This window comes from Neopsephotus bourkii, unplaced genomic scaffold (genome assembly GCF_033783945.1).
Source record: "Neopsephotus bourkii isolate Nb327-2 ecotype Australia unplaced genomic scaffold, CSIRO-AGI_Nbou_v1 NB_1624, whole genome shotgun sequence".
Taxonomy (NCBI): Eukaryota; Metazoa; Chordata; class Aves; order Psittaciformes; family Psittacidae; genus Neopsephotus; species Neopsephotus bourkii.
In genome coordinates this window covers 332,551-350,194 of record NW_026902099.1, presented here as the reverse complement: position 1 = coordinate 350,194, position 17,644 = coordinate 332,551, and the positions used below count along the sequence as shown (strand labels likewise).

Genomic DNA, 17,644 nt, shown 5'->3' with positions numbered 1-17,644 from the left:
TTCACATCTAACAGTTTTGGAGCAACTCTTAGATACCGTCAGTCTTGCTGCAACTGCTGGTATTTTGTCATAAAACCATCTCCAAGTAACACTAGGAAGCTAAATTTAATAAATACCACCATGTCCTTGAAAAATAGCCCCTTTCACTTACTTGAAAATCTTTCTCTTCCAGGATCTCTTTCCTCCACCTGACAAGGAAGGCAGCACAGACGTACAAGTGGAAGTGAGAAAAGCCCTCTGGTTCAGACTGGAAAAGATAAAAATATATCATTCTTTCAATACGCAAAACTTACTTTTGATCACCATATACCCCAAGTGTATTTTTATGGCACTTTCGCTTCTAATTACAAATGTCAGTCAAATCTCTCTCTCTGTATCATAAATATATTTGCATTTCACCTAGGCCAAACCTATTCATAGCTACTGTCTAAAAAAAAAATAAAGGTGAGGTGTGCATACATTTCTTATATTTAAATTCATTCTTTCCAGATGTGTTTTCCATTTCTGATGTTATCCATTAACTTACATTTGGCATGAAATACAGTACTGTCTAGTTTAACATTGCGGCATGAGCATATGCTTTATCTCCATTTTTAAGAGCAAACTCTTAGTACTACTAGCTTTTCCATTATAAATTTTGCTATCAGACCTTATTAAGCATTTCAAAAATACATAACTGACTGAACTAAAGGGTTTAAGTAAAGGAAAAAATCTACTAATTCTAACATAAAACATTTACAACTCAGATTTGTATTCAGATCTGCAAATTTCTGTTCTAGTTCAAGTCAGCAGAATCTTTCACTTTATAAAACTCCCCCCCAGAAATTAAGATTTTATAAGTATACCTAAAAGTTTAGAAAAATCTGTGATCTTATTTTTAAAAGACCTCACTAAGTTTTCCAGTGTTACCAAATTAATCTTAGATTTTATTTCCTACACCACTGAGAACTGAAAAAATAATTATATTTAATTATCAATGTGATGACTGTGAATGAAAGCTATGTAAAATCTAATTAAAATAACATTTAAAAATAATAATTACAAAATTAAGCTACATAATCTGACAAATGTAGGGATACCTAAATGCTGATATCTAAATAATTTTTAATACCAAATTGCAGTGCTTTGAAAGTACAGCAAATTGGTTTTCCTATTTCTCTACTGGTAATTTCAAAACTGCAGTTTACTTAGAAAAACACTGCTCTGCTAAGTAAAATGAACTGAAACAACTTCTTATTAAAACATAACATGAGAAAATATGTATTTTATTGCTGTTTAGACAGAAGAGCATGGGATTCAAAATAACCACATAAGACAGTGCAATAGAGTAACCTCACCATTATCACAAGTGGAGAAAGAAAAATATTCTCCTCCTACTACTTCTCCTTCTCCCATAGCTGTGACTGATGGAAGTACAGAGTACATTAAAGGGGTTGATACAAATACCATGGTAGCAGCTACAGAAACAGAAGATCAAATTGTCCACCAAACTGGTAAGAACCAAGAAAAGATAATGCCAATTATCTGCAGAGGAGTTTTAATTTTAAAAGTGTTGGAACTGAAAATAGAAATTAGTTAATTCTGGAAGTATAAAAGGAAGATTCTGATTATAGAATTGCCCTGGGTTCAGCTATAGCAGTTATTTTTCTCCTTCTTAGTAGCTGGTGCAGTGCTATTTTCGACTTTAGTCTGAGAACAATGCTGATAACATACCGATGTTTTCAGTTGTTGCTAAGTAATGCTTAACCTGATCTCAGTCTCATGCTCTGCCAGTGAGAGGCACATGAAGGCAGGAGGAAGCAGAGACAGGATACATGAACCAAACTAGACAAAGGGTTATTCCATATCACAGCATGTCATGCTCAGTATATAAACTCGGAGAAGTTACCTGGATGGGGTAGATTGCTTCTCAGGTCAGGCTGGGTATTGGTTGGCAGGTGGTGAGCAATTGTATTGTGCATCACTTGTGTTTATTGGTTTTTTTTTCTTTCCATTTTTAGTTTTATATTCTCTTCCCTTGTTATTTTCCTTATCATTATTATTATTATTGGTGGTAGTAGTGGTTTTGTATAATACTTTATTTATTGGACTGGTTTTATGTCAACCTGGGAGGTTTGCATTCTTTCGATTCTCCTCCCCATCCCACCCAGAGGGCAGGTGGAAAGGGGAGACTGAGTGCATCACTGTGTGGTTCTAAGCTGCAGGCTGGGCTTGTCTAGGAAAACGCTGTAGTTGAATAACATGACTTGAATAACGTTGTAAAATCCCAGGACAGACAAAGCATATGGTAAACTTAACTAGTCTTCTCTCTAAAGGTTGTCTTAAATCAGAAAAAACAGACTGAAGTCCAACTTACAATATTAGAGTTTTACAGAATCATGTACTCACTACAATCCTCCTGAAAAACCCATGTATTTCACTTTAGTGTTGGCATTTCTCTTGGGGTGGGAAGCTAATGTATATAAAAGCATGAAATGGTATCTCAAGAGGACACACTTGTAAGCAAAGTGCTGTTACCATTTATCATATCAGATACTATTGTGGAACATTTAAATAATCAAACACAACTCTAAAAAATACAGAAAGCCAATTCTAAGGAAAAAAACCTCTTCCTACTTTATTGTATAAGTAAATGTACAAAACATGGATATTTTAAAAAATTTAGCCTTTGATAATACTTTACTTTGATAGAACATTCATCTCTAAAACGAGAAAAAATATATATATATATTTTTAATTAAGTATAGAAACAGTACTTGTGTTCTACTTTTTCTCAGCACTGAACTGCAACCAATTTCTCACTTTTAACATGTCAACAGTCTGCACAAGAAAACATCAACACATTTTCCAGAAGCCAACTTTGAAGGATGCGCTGTCACGGTGAAGACTTTCTGGCATAGTGAGAACTGGCTCAGTTCACTGTTACCTGGTGAATTTTGAACTGTGTTTAGCACCACTTCAAAGAATGGGGAGCTGAAGAGCATGGCAGCAGCCTGAGCATTTGAAATCAAACAGGAAAACAGGGAAGAAAAAAAAATGATAGCTACAAGATGGAGGAAAAGTATAGAAATACTGCATACAGTAGCTTAAGAAAGAGGAAGATTATTTCTGCAGATGAAGAAGCAGAAAGACTGAATGGTCTATAAGGACTAAAATTTCATTAAAAATATTAATTATTGATCAGGATATTTTATGTATTGGATTATTACATTTCTTTAACTACATTACATAAGCAAGAAAGAGGGCAGATTTAGGTTAGATATAAGGAAGAAACTCTTCATGGTGAGGGTGTGAGACACTAGAACAGATCTCCCAAAGAAGCTGTGGCTGCCCCATCCCTGACAGTGTTCAAGGCTGCGTTGGCTTGGGCTTGGAGCAACCTGGTGTGGTAGAAGGTGTCCTTGCCATGGCAGTGGGGTTGGAACTGGATGAGTTTTAAGGTTCCTTCCAACCCAAACCATTCTATATGATGAACTGAAAGGAACTTGGTTTGATATACTGATCTTCCTTTCATCTTCGTTTGACATACTGATCTTCCTTTCTTCTCCTCACTCCTCCAACATTATACAAATTCTTTACAAGGAGAGAAGGAAGCAAGATTAAAGGAATCTGTCTCAAAGCAGCATTTTCACTTTAAAAGTCAATTTGCAGAACTGTTGGCAAAATTGTTTATTTTGATCTCTCTTAACAATGTTACATAGGCAGTCAAATTAGATCATCAGAGTGTTCGTTCTTCTGATATTAACCTAAGATTCTGATTTTACACCCAAGTATTCATTCTATTATCACATAATCAAGAAAATTCTTTCATAGCCAGAAAGTCAAGATAACCATCTTAAAAAAATATAATAATTAAAATTTAAATAAAAAAAGCCCAGAACTGCGACATTGTAAATTGAAAATATTTTAAGGAATTGCAGAAAAAAATATCTGCAAGTATGTAACAACCCATACTTTTTCTTGGTATTTTTCTCTTCAACCTTTTTTTTTTTTTCCAATACAATTTTCCTCAGCTCTTTTAAATGAAACCAAACAGGTTTAAATATGCAATTCATTAGAAAAAAAATACATAACCCCCTGAAGATTTAAGAATTCATTGTGCTTCAGAGATAAGTCTACGCTACAAAGTATTTCCAATGGATAGTTTTAGACAGTTTTAGAAATTGAGTAAAACAGCTAATGCATAATTGCCTTTTCTAACACCTGCTACCTATTATACCTTTCCATTTGTAGCTTTTGAAGTTGCAAACAGTTTGATCTCTAAATGTATAGAATTGCAGACTACCAGCTAAAAGCTATTTAAAATCAAATATAAACAATGACCTTGATTTAAATATTTTAGCAAAAGACCTCAAGACAGATGTACAACCTTCCAGAAGACTTATTCTGAACATATTACAAACGACTCAGAGCACATTATCTAAGAACCATCTGTCGTTATCTATAAAAATCATTTAGATTGTTAACATCACAAATATCTCATTGCCCTGCAAATGCTGGATCTCCTCTGTAGCTGAAATGAAAGGCATTCTGTACACTACACTTCCTCAGCTTCTTGAATTAGACAGTCACTGAAAGAATGCAAATTTTGTTGTATGACTAGACCTATTATTGTCTAGTCTAACCTGCCTCACATACCCTGGATACTTCAGTATTTAAGGAGAATAATATCTCATGGCATTATATTTCTTGATAGAGTAAATAAAATGCATGATTATTTTTTAAGTACTCAGAATGGCTAAAACTATGAAATTGTGCCAAGGTTAGGTATTAAACCACCACATTTCACATGCAAATAATGGCTCAGACACAAGGACTTCTTTATAAGTGAATAAACCAACTTTAAGCAACTCTGTTTTTATTACAATACAAAGAGAAGATAGCTTAGCTATAAAAAGATTCAAGTATTTTTTCCAACATTATCTAAGCAATCTATGGCAGAAAGAGAAAAAGAAGATGGTGCAGGATCATTATGGAACGTGGAATGTGTTGGCTGCTCCTCCATGATTTGCCTTTTCCCTTAGCCAGGCACTCTGACTTCCTAGACACAGACTCAACCCACTGTCAAAACTGTGGCTCAGAGTTCCAGTCTGAGAAGAAACACAGCACGAGCACACTACGGAGAGATCCATCAGGGTAGCTATCTTCTAACAGGAATGACCAACAGCATTGGTCTAAGACAACTAAGACTGTAAGAGTGCAAGCATATAGCAGTACCTCCCCAGAATATCCTGTCAACTTTCAATGATCCCATGTTTAAAAATGCCCTTAAATGAGCTGTAGAATACACCTATTTTCTTTACTAATATGCCCAAAGATTTTTGCAACTGTAAGCTTTTTTGGTAATCATAAAGTCCTGTAAAAAAGAATTCCACGAGGCAAGTGCATGCTCTATAGCATGTCTGTTTTAAACCAGCTGCTTTAAACCCAGCACCTGCTAGCTGCATGCAAAGCTGCTCAGTTATCACATTGAAAGAGAGTAATAATAATCACTTCCTATTCACCTTCTTCAGTCCATTCATCTTTCCTTCTATTTTACAGACTAGATTTTTTTCTGATCTATTCCACCATTCCTCATATACCAGCTCCACCATCTTTGCTCAGCCTTTTTAAGCATCTTTTTGTGTACTTTTCTGATTTTGAAATAAGGTCGACACTGTATACAGCATGTAAAATGCAAAAAGACCATAATTATCATAGCTGCATAATATTTTGTTCTCCTTTCCTTTTCCAGCAATTCCTAGATTTTTATTTGCTTTTTCTTTTTGGACTGCTACTGAGATTCTACTTTCCTCTTGCACTGGAGTGCAGAAAGCTAACCTGAAGCCTGCATTTACACCCGTAAATTTAGGATTGTGCCAAGCACACACACAATATAATTTTATATTTGTCCACATGGAATTTCAGCTGTTATTTACTGCCTGGTTCTTCACAGCAACATGAAGCCTTACAACTCCTTGCTGTCACTTTACCACTCTCCATAGAATGGTGTTGCCAGCAAACTTTGCTGTCTCACTCCTGTTTCCTGTTCCAAATCACTTCAGCAGAAACAGCTAATGCATCATCACAGATTTTAAAAGAATTACATGTGATTTCCTTTAATTTTGAAACCTGCCTGCTTATTCCTACCACATCTTTTTAATCTCTGGACAGTTATTACCCATTAATTTCACAGTCATGCTTTTTCTTTAATAACCTTTAGCAAAGAACCTTCTCTACAGTTTTCAGCAAGCTCAATAGGTTACATCAACCCAGTGCATAGCTTACACAGAACTCTACCCAATTACATTTTGCAACACTTATTTCCAACAAACTTTGAAAAGAACCTAGATATACACAGAAGAATTATGCATACTGAAACTATCAGAAGCTTATTGATTTCTTTTCTCTACTTTCCCATGTTAATAAGCCTCCTCTCATCTGCAGTGAAGAGTTCTTTGTTAATTCTTTGTAGTTACCAGAGAAAATATTACTTAATCTGCCACGTTGAATTCCTACAAAGCAAAAGGCAAACAACTTTCATTCTACCTACTAGTTACAGCTAGGAAGAACATGAAAGACCAGGAACATGGCAATGTAAGCATGAATTCTACCAGGGACAATCAGTCACTGCCATTTTAGCTAACAAAAACCCAACATAATGGTAAGGGATGAAATATAGGCTCCAAATCTAATATACATATTTATTTAATAACTCTCTGCAAGTTTTTCTTCTGTGTAAAATCAAAAACTTTTAACTTGTTTGGAGATGACAACATCAGAACCAGTAGCAAAACTAATGGAACTACTCCAGGCTGATTTCAGTCGCTTAACAAGTAACGGTCATATAACATAGCAAGTCTCCATCAGTAAGGGTGGATAATTTACACTGTTTAGGTTTTAGAAAGTGGTTGACTACTTACAGCTATATTATCTTCTGTTCATCATGGTTAATGTATTAAAAACCAAAGTATTTCAATTAGAGCCATTAATATGGTTCCTAATTATCTCACCAAGCTACAGCACTGAGTAATGACTTAAAAAAGGAGAATTTCTATGTAAACGTCTTTTACTTCCTGTTTCAGCATGAAAAGCAAGCTTACAATATATTTTATTTCATTCATGAGTATAAAGCTGAAGGATACATTTCCCTACACTCCTTAGGCAGATGACAGAAGTTGTAAGAGGATATGAGAAGATGACATTACCAACAGTTTTTTCAAAAACGTACACACACTTGGAAAGTCTAACTCAACAGTATTTCCCAGAAAATTAATTTTGCATCTTTATTTATTCAGATGTTCCACACCAGTAACTTAGAACCCTTCTTCCATTAGAGAAGTTACAGAAGTATCAACTGCATTGTTATGGAAAGGTTGAGGAGCAGAAAGATGAAGATAAACCCAAAAGTGACAGACTAGATGCCCACACAATAGGTGAAGTTGAAGAAAATGCTTTCAAAAAGCTGCAGGGTATTTTTTACAGGTTGCATGGCAGATTTGAGTAAAAACCTCCACAGAAGATATTTTCAAAGGTATTCACATTTGGGATACCAAAATTTAAATCTCATCTTTGTATTACCTTCATTCAATGACAGAGAAAATATTTACTTCAAAGATTACTTTTATTTTAAGCTAGGCTTAAAGTTGGGCTTCAGTTGTTCAGGCATGGTTGTCCAGCTGGAAAGAAATTTGTTTTGAAGTTTCCTTTTAATCAAGACCTTATTCCTTCTATCTGAAATCATTGATTTAATTTAAACTTAAACATTGAAATTCTTTCTCAAGTAATGACTTGACACCAATTAGTTAGCCAAAAATGTGGTGGAAAAAAGCAAAGCTGTGTTACAATAAATTCACTATTATTCACAGAATTCTACTTAATGATAAGATTTACCTTACAATGCACAAACTAAGCCCAGATCATTAGAAAAATATGCCACAACTGATTTAATTCTGAAGAATTTTGCTGTACGGAAAAATATTTTTACATAAAATGTTAGCCTGCTTTAAGCACACTCCTGATTTCAAACAAGAACAAGGCACGATTAAAAAAGAATATGGCAGCTTTTCCACCTGTGAGCAGAACTTCAGCAGATCATATGAATCAAAACTGGATCCTACTTCCGTAATAACTTGATTTCAAAAATTAATACAAATAAGCAGTATGACAAATATTTACTAATCTAATTCCCTATTTCGCCTTTGGAATTTCTAAACTATTTACCTCAAGTATCATTCTAATTATTTTTGCAGTTCATACCCAGAGAACCTTGATACTGGGAAATTAATTAATGGACACAATGGAAGAACTGTCAGCATTATTTAAATACAGTTTCAGCACTGGCCTCATTTACATGTATCCCTTTCTTCTAAACAATGGGACTGTTGAGGTTTTTGTATGAAACTGTTAATCCATTAAAGGAAGCCCAATGATATCATTTTCTGCAGATACTCATCTGTTATCACACTTTGCTGAAATACATAATCCATGCTCAAGACACCACTAGAGCTTTTAGCCCCCATATTTCAAAGATACTGAAACAGTTGTATAAACGTAGTATAAATTTTTATTAATTTGCTTTAGCTTTATCATATTATTAGCTTTCATAAAAGTTATTTAATTCATTCTTCAAAGCAGACCTATAAAAAGTGTTAGCTTAGCACTTCACAACTGAAAAAATAATTTGAATAACTGTACAAATAGATATCACATATTTATACTGAAAGACAAAACCAACCTCTAAAAGTATTGAAGACCCATAGTTGCTTATTTGAACTTCTCAGCAAACAACAAGAATATCCTTACTGACACATTGTCAACATGCAAGCAAAAAACATCCTCACAATACATCACTTCCAGAGAGGGTGGCTCATATATGTGACTTGGACAAAATTTGGCATTTTGATTGCACTGAATGCTTACAATAAAAGTTACTTTTCATTTGAGTAAAGAGTCATCCAATAAAGATGTTATTGAGTTCTTAATCAGTGAATAGAAACTCTACAGTCCTCAAATTCCCTCTCCTGCAAATTGAAGGGATGATTACATCAATGCAATTGCATTCAAGTTTTTGGAAGACTTCTTATTAGATTCTAACCATAAAATGACTTTCATAAAAAAAAACCAACCCTGTGTGTTCTAAGACTGATTTTCTTCTTAGCAATAACAACTAAATTTTCAAGAAAAGCAGTCCAGTGACAAACACCGTAAGAACTCAGAATGAACAAATATGTGTATTGCATTGAGTCACACATTTTCTAACAGGCAGTCTTGTTGGCTAAGAAGATAAGTGGATAGGATAGTAGAAACAGAGATACCAAAAAGGTATTTAGTAATAACCATGAACTATTGCTTTTCTTTCTTGTCCATACTGATCTTTGCAAGCTTAGTCGTAACAGAGTGAAGTCATCAGTCAAGAGCACCACCCAAGTTTCTAACACAACCATTATAAAAATACTCAAGATGTACCACTAGCTTTTTTCACCCCTTTGTCTCATCATTAAACCATGTTACAGTCTACAAACTGCACCAAAATCCTTAGTTTCTTATGACCAGTATTCTTCTAGGGACTACGAAATAGCTGAAACTTGTATTTTCTACCACTTGCTGGTCTGCAGATGTCTTAACACTTGCTCATGAAAATACTGTTCCCTTGCACAGCAACACTATCTGAATCAGTTTCTATGTAGGGATGGCAGTATGGCTGAATGTTCAATCTTGTCTCATGATGACGAACTAATTGCACCAAGCTTATTGTGACCATATGACTGCTTAACAACATTCCATAGCCCGCATGCTTTACATTTCATTCAGCTTTTATTAAAACTAACATGTTAATAATGCCACAGAAACTAAAGATGGCAGCTCTGAATGCAACAGCATCTTCACCGATTAAAGAGAAGAAAAAGCACATCTGAAAACACTACTTAGCTGCTTTTCATCTACGTCCAGCACACAGCAGTGATTCTGCAAAACTGCAGGTTTATGAAAGGGCTCATGTCAAAAGCAAATGAAAAGCTACACCATTACTCATTCCAAGTATCTGAAAATCGCTATGCGCTCAATATCACAGCTGGAAATGTTAATAATGCATGTATTTTAATTGAATTCATTAGATACTTGATAGCTATCACTAGGAGCTTGATCTTGTCTGGATGAATAAGATAAGCTGCTTCTTACCTAAACACTTCACACAAAAGACTCACCAAGCTAATCCAAAAAATACTTTTCATACCACTGCTGTTCCTATCCACCAACTGGTTAGTGCAGAAACAGAATAGTAGTGATGATCAGGTGCAGGTTTGCCAGACTCTGATCAGAATGGGAACTTACACCCACTAAACATAACTGGTTTTATTAGCTTTAGCCAAAATATATTCTGGGAATAACACTATTGTTCTGAAGATGCTAATGTGTTAATGGATGCGAGAGACTGATTAGTGCTTAAATATCTCTCAGACACTGAATCAAGGTAAGCTCTTTGATTTCCATCTTCAATGCTGAAAATAAAAAACTGGTGGACAGCAGAACAATCAAGTAAAAGTCTGCACTAATAATGAGTCTTCACACCAGATTACTGATTGAAGACAGCAGCATGAAACTAAAGCCTTATGTTGGAATGGCAACACCTGTGGAATTGTTGCAATTTGCTTTATCAAGGTTCTCTGGAGGTTAACTCTGGTAGAACTGAAAGATCTGTCCTGACCCTGAAGAGCCCTGAGCAATTACAAGACAGTAATACTCTCATACTTTTCTCCAGCTAGGTTGTATAATACACTGACCATCAATGTTAGGTAAGTGTATAGACTGCAAGCACTTTGTTGAGAAAAGCTTCTACAAGAACACCCTACAGCAGTTTAAATGAAGAAAATAATGGCAGAGAGTGAGCCAAATTTGAAGATACTACCACCTGCATACACTTTTATTAATTGTATTACCAAAAATATGTTGTTGTTTTTTTTTTTTCTGGATAACCTTACTCCATCACAGATACAACACAGATGAGTTGCTTGAAAAGCCCTTGCTCTACAACAGCTTCCTCTGTACTGACAGCATGAGGTGAACAGTATTTTTTTTTTCTCATTTGGCATGACATCACCAGAATGTGATGTCCAAATCTCTTATAGATCTCAGTGAACATGGCTTCCTTTTTATTTTACACCAGCTTTTGTGAGCATCTCTCCATTAATCCACGCTGACATTTAAAGGACTGAATCTTCAGTACCAGTATCTTGAGACGCTTCCAACAGAAGACAAAACAGAGTGCCCTAAACATCACCTTCATGGCCTTAAGCAGCTCAAAATGGGAGGACAACTTTGATTCAAATAATAGCTTTCTGGATTAATTTTTTTGGCTGAACACAGGATTTTCCCCTGAAATTCACCGTTAACATCTAGTATAGTACTTCACAATCTCCTTAATCAAGAACTATTGACTACATAATTTAAAAGCACAACACTAGTCCTACCGAAACAAGCTGGGCACTGCACGCTGCATTAGATTCCTAAACATCACTCCAAATCTTCAGAAGAGTTTTACAATTTATTTTATTCAAGCCTTCAAAAGAGTGTCTACAGAGGTTATAAATGTCTCTTACTGGATTTGGTTTTTAGTATTAAAAAAGGAAAAAAATTATGCTTCCATGTAATTTTCCTCAAATCTCTTTTATTATGCTGTAACAAGCAACAATCATAAAAAATCATGCTGCCAGGCTTCAGGACAAGTTTTATCAACAAAATGAATGTGAAATGTACCAATATTTAGCAAAATAACTATTCAGCCTGTAGAAAATTACAACAGAAACCAAACAATGTAGTATGTACCCAAATAAGAAACTAAAATAATAGGTTTATCTATTAATGGATGTATCATCAAAATGCAATTTTTTTACTGCATCTGCCCTTTAGCTTTATAATGTTTTTCAAATTATTTACATAGATTATTCCCACATGATTTTTCTTATAACAATGAAGGCTGAAGACTGAACTTTGGGGCTTTAAACTCTGACTAGCATATATCCTGAAATGTTGGAAACAAGGATGTCAAGCTGTGTGTTCAAAGATAAATTCAACATTTAAGATAGCATTTAAGCTGCAAATACAGCTTGATTTGGCATGTAGCTGAAAGATTTTTGACACAGTTTACTCATCCCCAGTTACTTTGTGTACACTAATATTTCTTGATTCCCAAACCCTACATTCATATCAATATAAATAATACATAAATTCATATCAAAATGGTAAATGATGTAGAAAAAGTAAATTAAAAGAACATATTTACTGCAATTAGATTTTCTGTACCTTAAAAAATGCATACAGAGATTTTTTTGATTGTCAATACCAATTATCTAATGCCATTTTTGAAAACTCTGTACATGTTATTTTTCAGGGTTGTATTAAAAACTTACTAGTATAAGATCACTGCTACCACAAAATGGCTCTGTAGAAAGATGAAGCTCAGCATAGGCTCACAATGGCTGTAGTTCATTCTAGTCAAAATGGAGGCAATACAGTGCTATTAGTTGAAAGAAACATGCTCTAACTAACCAGCCAACATGCTCATGCAGATTTCTACTGAAGATTTACACCCTGAAGACTCCCAGAACCATGCAGAAACTGCTTGTCCAGGTGCAGGGATAGAAACAGTGGTGTCAAACAAGTAACTGATTCCAGAAGTTTTATAATTCTCAGGACTAACGATGAGCTACTGACTATGGATCCTGAACAACTTTCAAGAATCTGCACTTGCCATATAACTTTCAGACAGCAAGGACTATCATAAACATTTTTAGGGCTCTTTATTTTTCATGTTACCTCAATAAAGCGTGCCTAGTCTTAGAAGGCTGCGAAAAGCCTCTGCATCCCTGAGTTCTTAAACTATAAACCAAATTAAGACTCATTTCTGAGAAACGACAAGGTGCTGCTACTATGGAAACAGGAGGGAAGTAAAGGTTGTCACGCACTGCTGACTGAAAGCCTACAGGGATCCCAGCAGCAGTGTTTTGCTTCCATAGAGGATACAGGACCAGAGAAAAACAGAGCTCAAAACAAAGGAAGGGGGGGAAAAAAAAAAAAAAAAAAAAAAAGAAAAAGAAGTCATTTCCAGTTAGAATAAAAGGAATGCAGAATGCATGTGTAATGAAACAGGACTCAATACCGTAAAGGAAGGCAATCTCCAAGTCAGAAAACTGAAAACATCTAACATATCTCTGATTTAGATAGCAGGTATTCAGGGATGATATTAACAATCACTCTTAAAACTAAAACAAAACAAAACTATATACTGCCATCATACAAACATTTAGTCTACACTCAAATATCTGACTTCAAGAATTGATATGGTATCATACAACAATATGCATTTAAAATTGTATCTTATGGAAACATCAAGAAAATCAAAGTTTTTAACTATGAAAATATTTTATTAAAAAATGGATGTTGGATTATTTCAAAATAAAACAACAGCACATCACCCTCATAAAAGCAATTTTCCCTGAAATATTAAAATGAAATTAAAACGTACATAAGAGAGAACTTTATCTGCAATCTAAGCTTTAAGAAGCGTCATTAATGAAGTTGTTTATACCTTTCAGAAAGGACAGATTGATTTGTTTTCCCACTAACACACTGCTTTTCTGCAGGTTTGATAAATTACTACACACAAATGAAGAATCTAGTTAGAAAGAAGGAACACCTGTTTATTAACAAACAGGAAGACTATTAGAACTTGAAGCCTCAATCATGCAAAAGCTACCGTTAATTTTGTGAAAAGATATTTGAAGACTGTGTAAAAATTTATTAAAGGATAAGCAGAAGATACAGTTTTTGTTGAGCTGATTTTTTTTAAAAATCTATACAAAACTTTAAAAATATTCATATCAAAATATGGTTGCCATTATATGGACATTTTAGTTAAAAAAATTTATGTAAAAGAGGAAAAATAAAAGAATTGACAGTATATAAATAAAAACTAAAAAAAGCAAAGGCTTTTCAACTGTTATTTCTATTGCCCTATTTACTAGACCATGTGTTCCCTCCAAAATAATCTATGTATTTTTGCCTAGAATGCAAAAAAAACATGCTGCATAGCTTTTCTATTTATTTAGCTTATTCAAGGTATTATCACTATTTCCTAAGTCAATACATAAAACTTGCATTTCTCATACTATTTACTGTGTTTCATAAAAGTTCCATTAGAAACAAATTCAGAGCAAATGTAAGTTGGAGGCATCATTTCCATTTATTACTTTTCATAATACCTTTTTCATTCAGAGGTATCAACACAATCTACAGAATTATTGCCATTGTTTTCAAAGACAGATAAAGGACAAAAAATCACAGCATAGTGCCTAATTATTGTCATGTATCAAACACAGCAGAATATATACTGAGTTATACAACACAGAGTACAGTAATCATATGGATATTTATGATGATCCAATTTAAGACTTTTCTGAAAGATTGTACTTTGATATACACTTTTCATATGTGTGTGGGTTTTATTCCTTTTCATAAACAGACACCACCAGGAGGTCAGGATGAAGCCTCCAGAGGAAAAGTGAGATCCCTTGTGAGCTTCCCTTCAGAGGAACTGACGACACTTACGAAGGGAAGTTCCAGTGACCACAGTGAAGACTAGAAGAAAAATTACAGAAAAAAAAAGGGGGGGGGGGGGGGGGGGCCTGCACCAACCAGAGCCAGAAAGACTGATGAAATGACTGGGAAACAAAGAGACTTTGATGAAACAAATCTTGTGGAGGCAAAGACAGCTTCAAGGAGCTTGCCAAGATTCAGAAAGTCTATGGGCACAGCTACAGCAGCGATTTGGTTTGGATTGCAAGCATTCTTTTGAAATACATTCTGATGTACCTTTGTCTCCTAAATCATGGCTTGCATACTAGAGTTTCTCTCAGCAGATTCATTTTTATTGCACTGTACTATTTGCCAACGTGGACACACAAAGTTAGAAATTAACCTAGAAGCAACCCCCTATAAAGATGCACTGAACAGACATAAGTGTTGCCTACAAATTCCATTTATTTCTGCTTTTTCATAAATACAATTTTGTGACTAGTAAAGAAATGAATTATTCTAACAATAAAGCCCAGCCTTTAAACAATTCAAAAAGACTCTTTTGCAATGCTTTCAAGCAGAAAGAGGAGGAGCTGTGTTAACCCACCTCCAAGATCTGGTCAATATGAAGTTTTGCTGAGTATCCAGGGTCCTGTCAGAGATAGTATAGGCAGTTAAGAACTATACTCTTGCACATGAAAGACTTTCTGGAAAGCTTTTGTATTTTCTATTTTCTATTTCCATCATCACTTACAAGCATAAGAGAAAAAAAATGAGTCAGACTGGGAATTTGACATAATGTTTTCCCATGTACTCCCTCTCTTCAGGAAAACACAATAAGGCACGAAGTATTTTAGTTTCAAAAACGTTCGCCCAAACTAAACCACAGAAGAGTCTGTGATTTTATCTCAGCCATCTGCTTTGTTTATAAGCAAAGAATGCTCAATATACTGCAATAAATTCAAAGCCTTCAATCTGTCTCCCGTCAAAAGAAAAATGTGAATGTTTCAGTGCAAAAGATGGGGAAAACACTGAATTTCTATTAATTCCTGAAGTGGCCAAATAACTTTCACCACAGACTAAAACAGGGTATCATGCCCAGTTTTCTTTTTTCTTATAGTCAGAATTAGAGAAATCATACAGCCACAGCTCCTATTACCACTTAAAAATGAAGGTTTCTCAGAATTTGGTAAACATTTATCATATAATTCTTAGCAGTCTGAAGTCAAATGCAAACCACCATCTTCTCTCCAGAAAAGGAAAGCATAGCTAATACATTATTACTAGCACACGCTCCCTTTCATTATTCACTCTCTATAAGAAAGCATGGACATGCACAATTGCTAGTCCAACCTCCAGCAGTAATGGTATTCATCAGTAATCTTCTTGTGAGCCTTTACAATGGCCCTACTACTTGACTTCAATCAGCTGTAAAGCTCCTTTATTCTGTTATCACATCAGTGTGAGGGAATGAATGCCATGGACTGAATGCCCTCCTAAAGGAGCGCAGTCATGCTGCTAGAATAGCAATGAGCTTCATCTGACACAGCTCAACACATTCTTTCACACTCCCTCACTCTTGCAGGGGAATGCATGCATGACAAAAATAAATATCTGTTGAGTGCAAATGCTAAGAAACATATCTACAGAATGATATACTAAATAGAGCATATCACAGTTTAATAGGAAGAGTTGGAAGTTGATATAAAGGATGCAATTAATAGACTTAACTGGCAGCAGTTGTGTTCCATTTCTCAGAATAAAGGGATAGACAGAATAATTATTCTACTACTGAGAAAGATACTCAGAATTTCAATGCTGAATGCCTCATCTTCTCCTTAAGTCCTTTTTATTTGCGCTGATGCAAGTACCTAAGCATTAGGTACTAGACTTGGTCTTTCACGTTTTAACAAAGAGAAGAAAACAAGGAAAAATGTTAACTGTTGATACTCTAAGTAGGATATTCTGTAGTTCAGCCCGTCTTCTCCCTATTTACTGTCATGCATATTAGCTTTAGCCAAAACAAGCTGTTTAGCCCAATATGAAATACCTATTAGTATGCCTCCAGAATCTAGATGACCATACTGACAAAGTTATCAAAAAACTCCGGCAGGAAACTGAATTATCATTCATAATTGCTTTTAGTACTTACTCAAAGTTTAATTTGCTTTTATTTCTGCAATTTTGAATACATCATCAACACTCCACCAGGAAAGCAAGCTAAGAATAACGAAAGTGCATCTTTATAGCTGAAGTATATTAGTGAATTTTCAGTAATAAACACATTATTTAATGCTTTTCAAAAAATTGTATTTCCACAGTTAGTTATAATAAACTTGCCTTTCTGACCAGCTATGAAACAGTTTATTCTCTAGAAAGGTTATTTCTACTATTTTTAAAATATTTCAATCAAAATGATACTGAAAAATAAAAGAAAGTGTCTGAAAGGAAGAAAGATAACAGACTGCAGCAACTATCCTCCCTCTTCTTTGGGACAGTATCTTTTAAATTAACATTAAGCCGCAAATCCATTCATTCTGAAAATTTTATACTTCATAATCTCAAACCTAATCTATTTATGCTTCTCTTTCCTTACTAAGATACTCTGACTTTTCCCCCTCCATTAATTTTTTGTATTAAAAAAATATAATCTTTCCTGCATGTGATCTTATTTAAATTCCTGTGCTGTTTTGTTAAGGATGAAGAGAAAGGATGGTGCTGTGGACTGTGAAATACCTTGGTGTTATCAGAAGCAAATTATTTCAAAAGTGTGCTACACTCTAAAGTCCATTTTAGAGTGAACAGGAATACGGTGAAATCTTTCTGCTGTGAAGTATCTGTCAGCATCAAGTCCTGCTTGGAGAAGCACAGAAAAACTTCTGTGTCCATGCTCAGGAATAAGGCAATGATGTGGCAAGTGAATGAGGCTTCTGAACACTGTTCTGAGAACATGAACTGATATCTCTGAATACTGGATTTACATTAAAACATAATGAGTGACTCAGCTGATGATGTTTTCTTAAGGAACGACAATGATCCAGTGATATAAACAGCAACTTTTCCAGTGGGAATTTTAAATATTGTCTCCTGCACC

The 17,644-nt window shown here is 34.7% G+C and overlaps 1 protein-coding gene and 1 long non-coding RNA gene across 4 annotated transcripts in view; one reads left to right on the top strand and one right to left on the bottom strand.

The window, feature by feature from the left end:
- Nucleotides 1-17,644, top strand: part of LOC133222823 (uncharacterized) — a 252,588-nt gene that overhangs the window by 50,988 nt on the left and 183,956 nt on the right. The window lies entirely within an intron of this gene.
- TBC1D22A (TBC1 domain family member 22A) overlaps nucleotides 1-17,644 on the bottom strand; it is a 165,999-nt gene that overhangs the window by 31,318 nt on the left and 117,037 nt on the right. For all 3 annotated transcript variants that reach the window (XM_061372891.1, XM_061372893.1, XM_061372894.1), the window contains one exon: nucleotides 152-247. In XM_061372891.1, coding sequence (XP_061228875.1) covers nucleotides 152-247 — 96 coding nt within the window. The remainder of the gene's footprint in view (nucleotides 1-151; nucleotides 248-17,644) is intronic.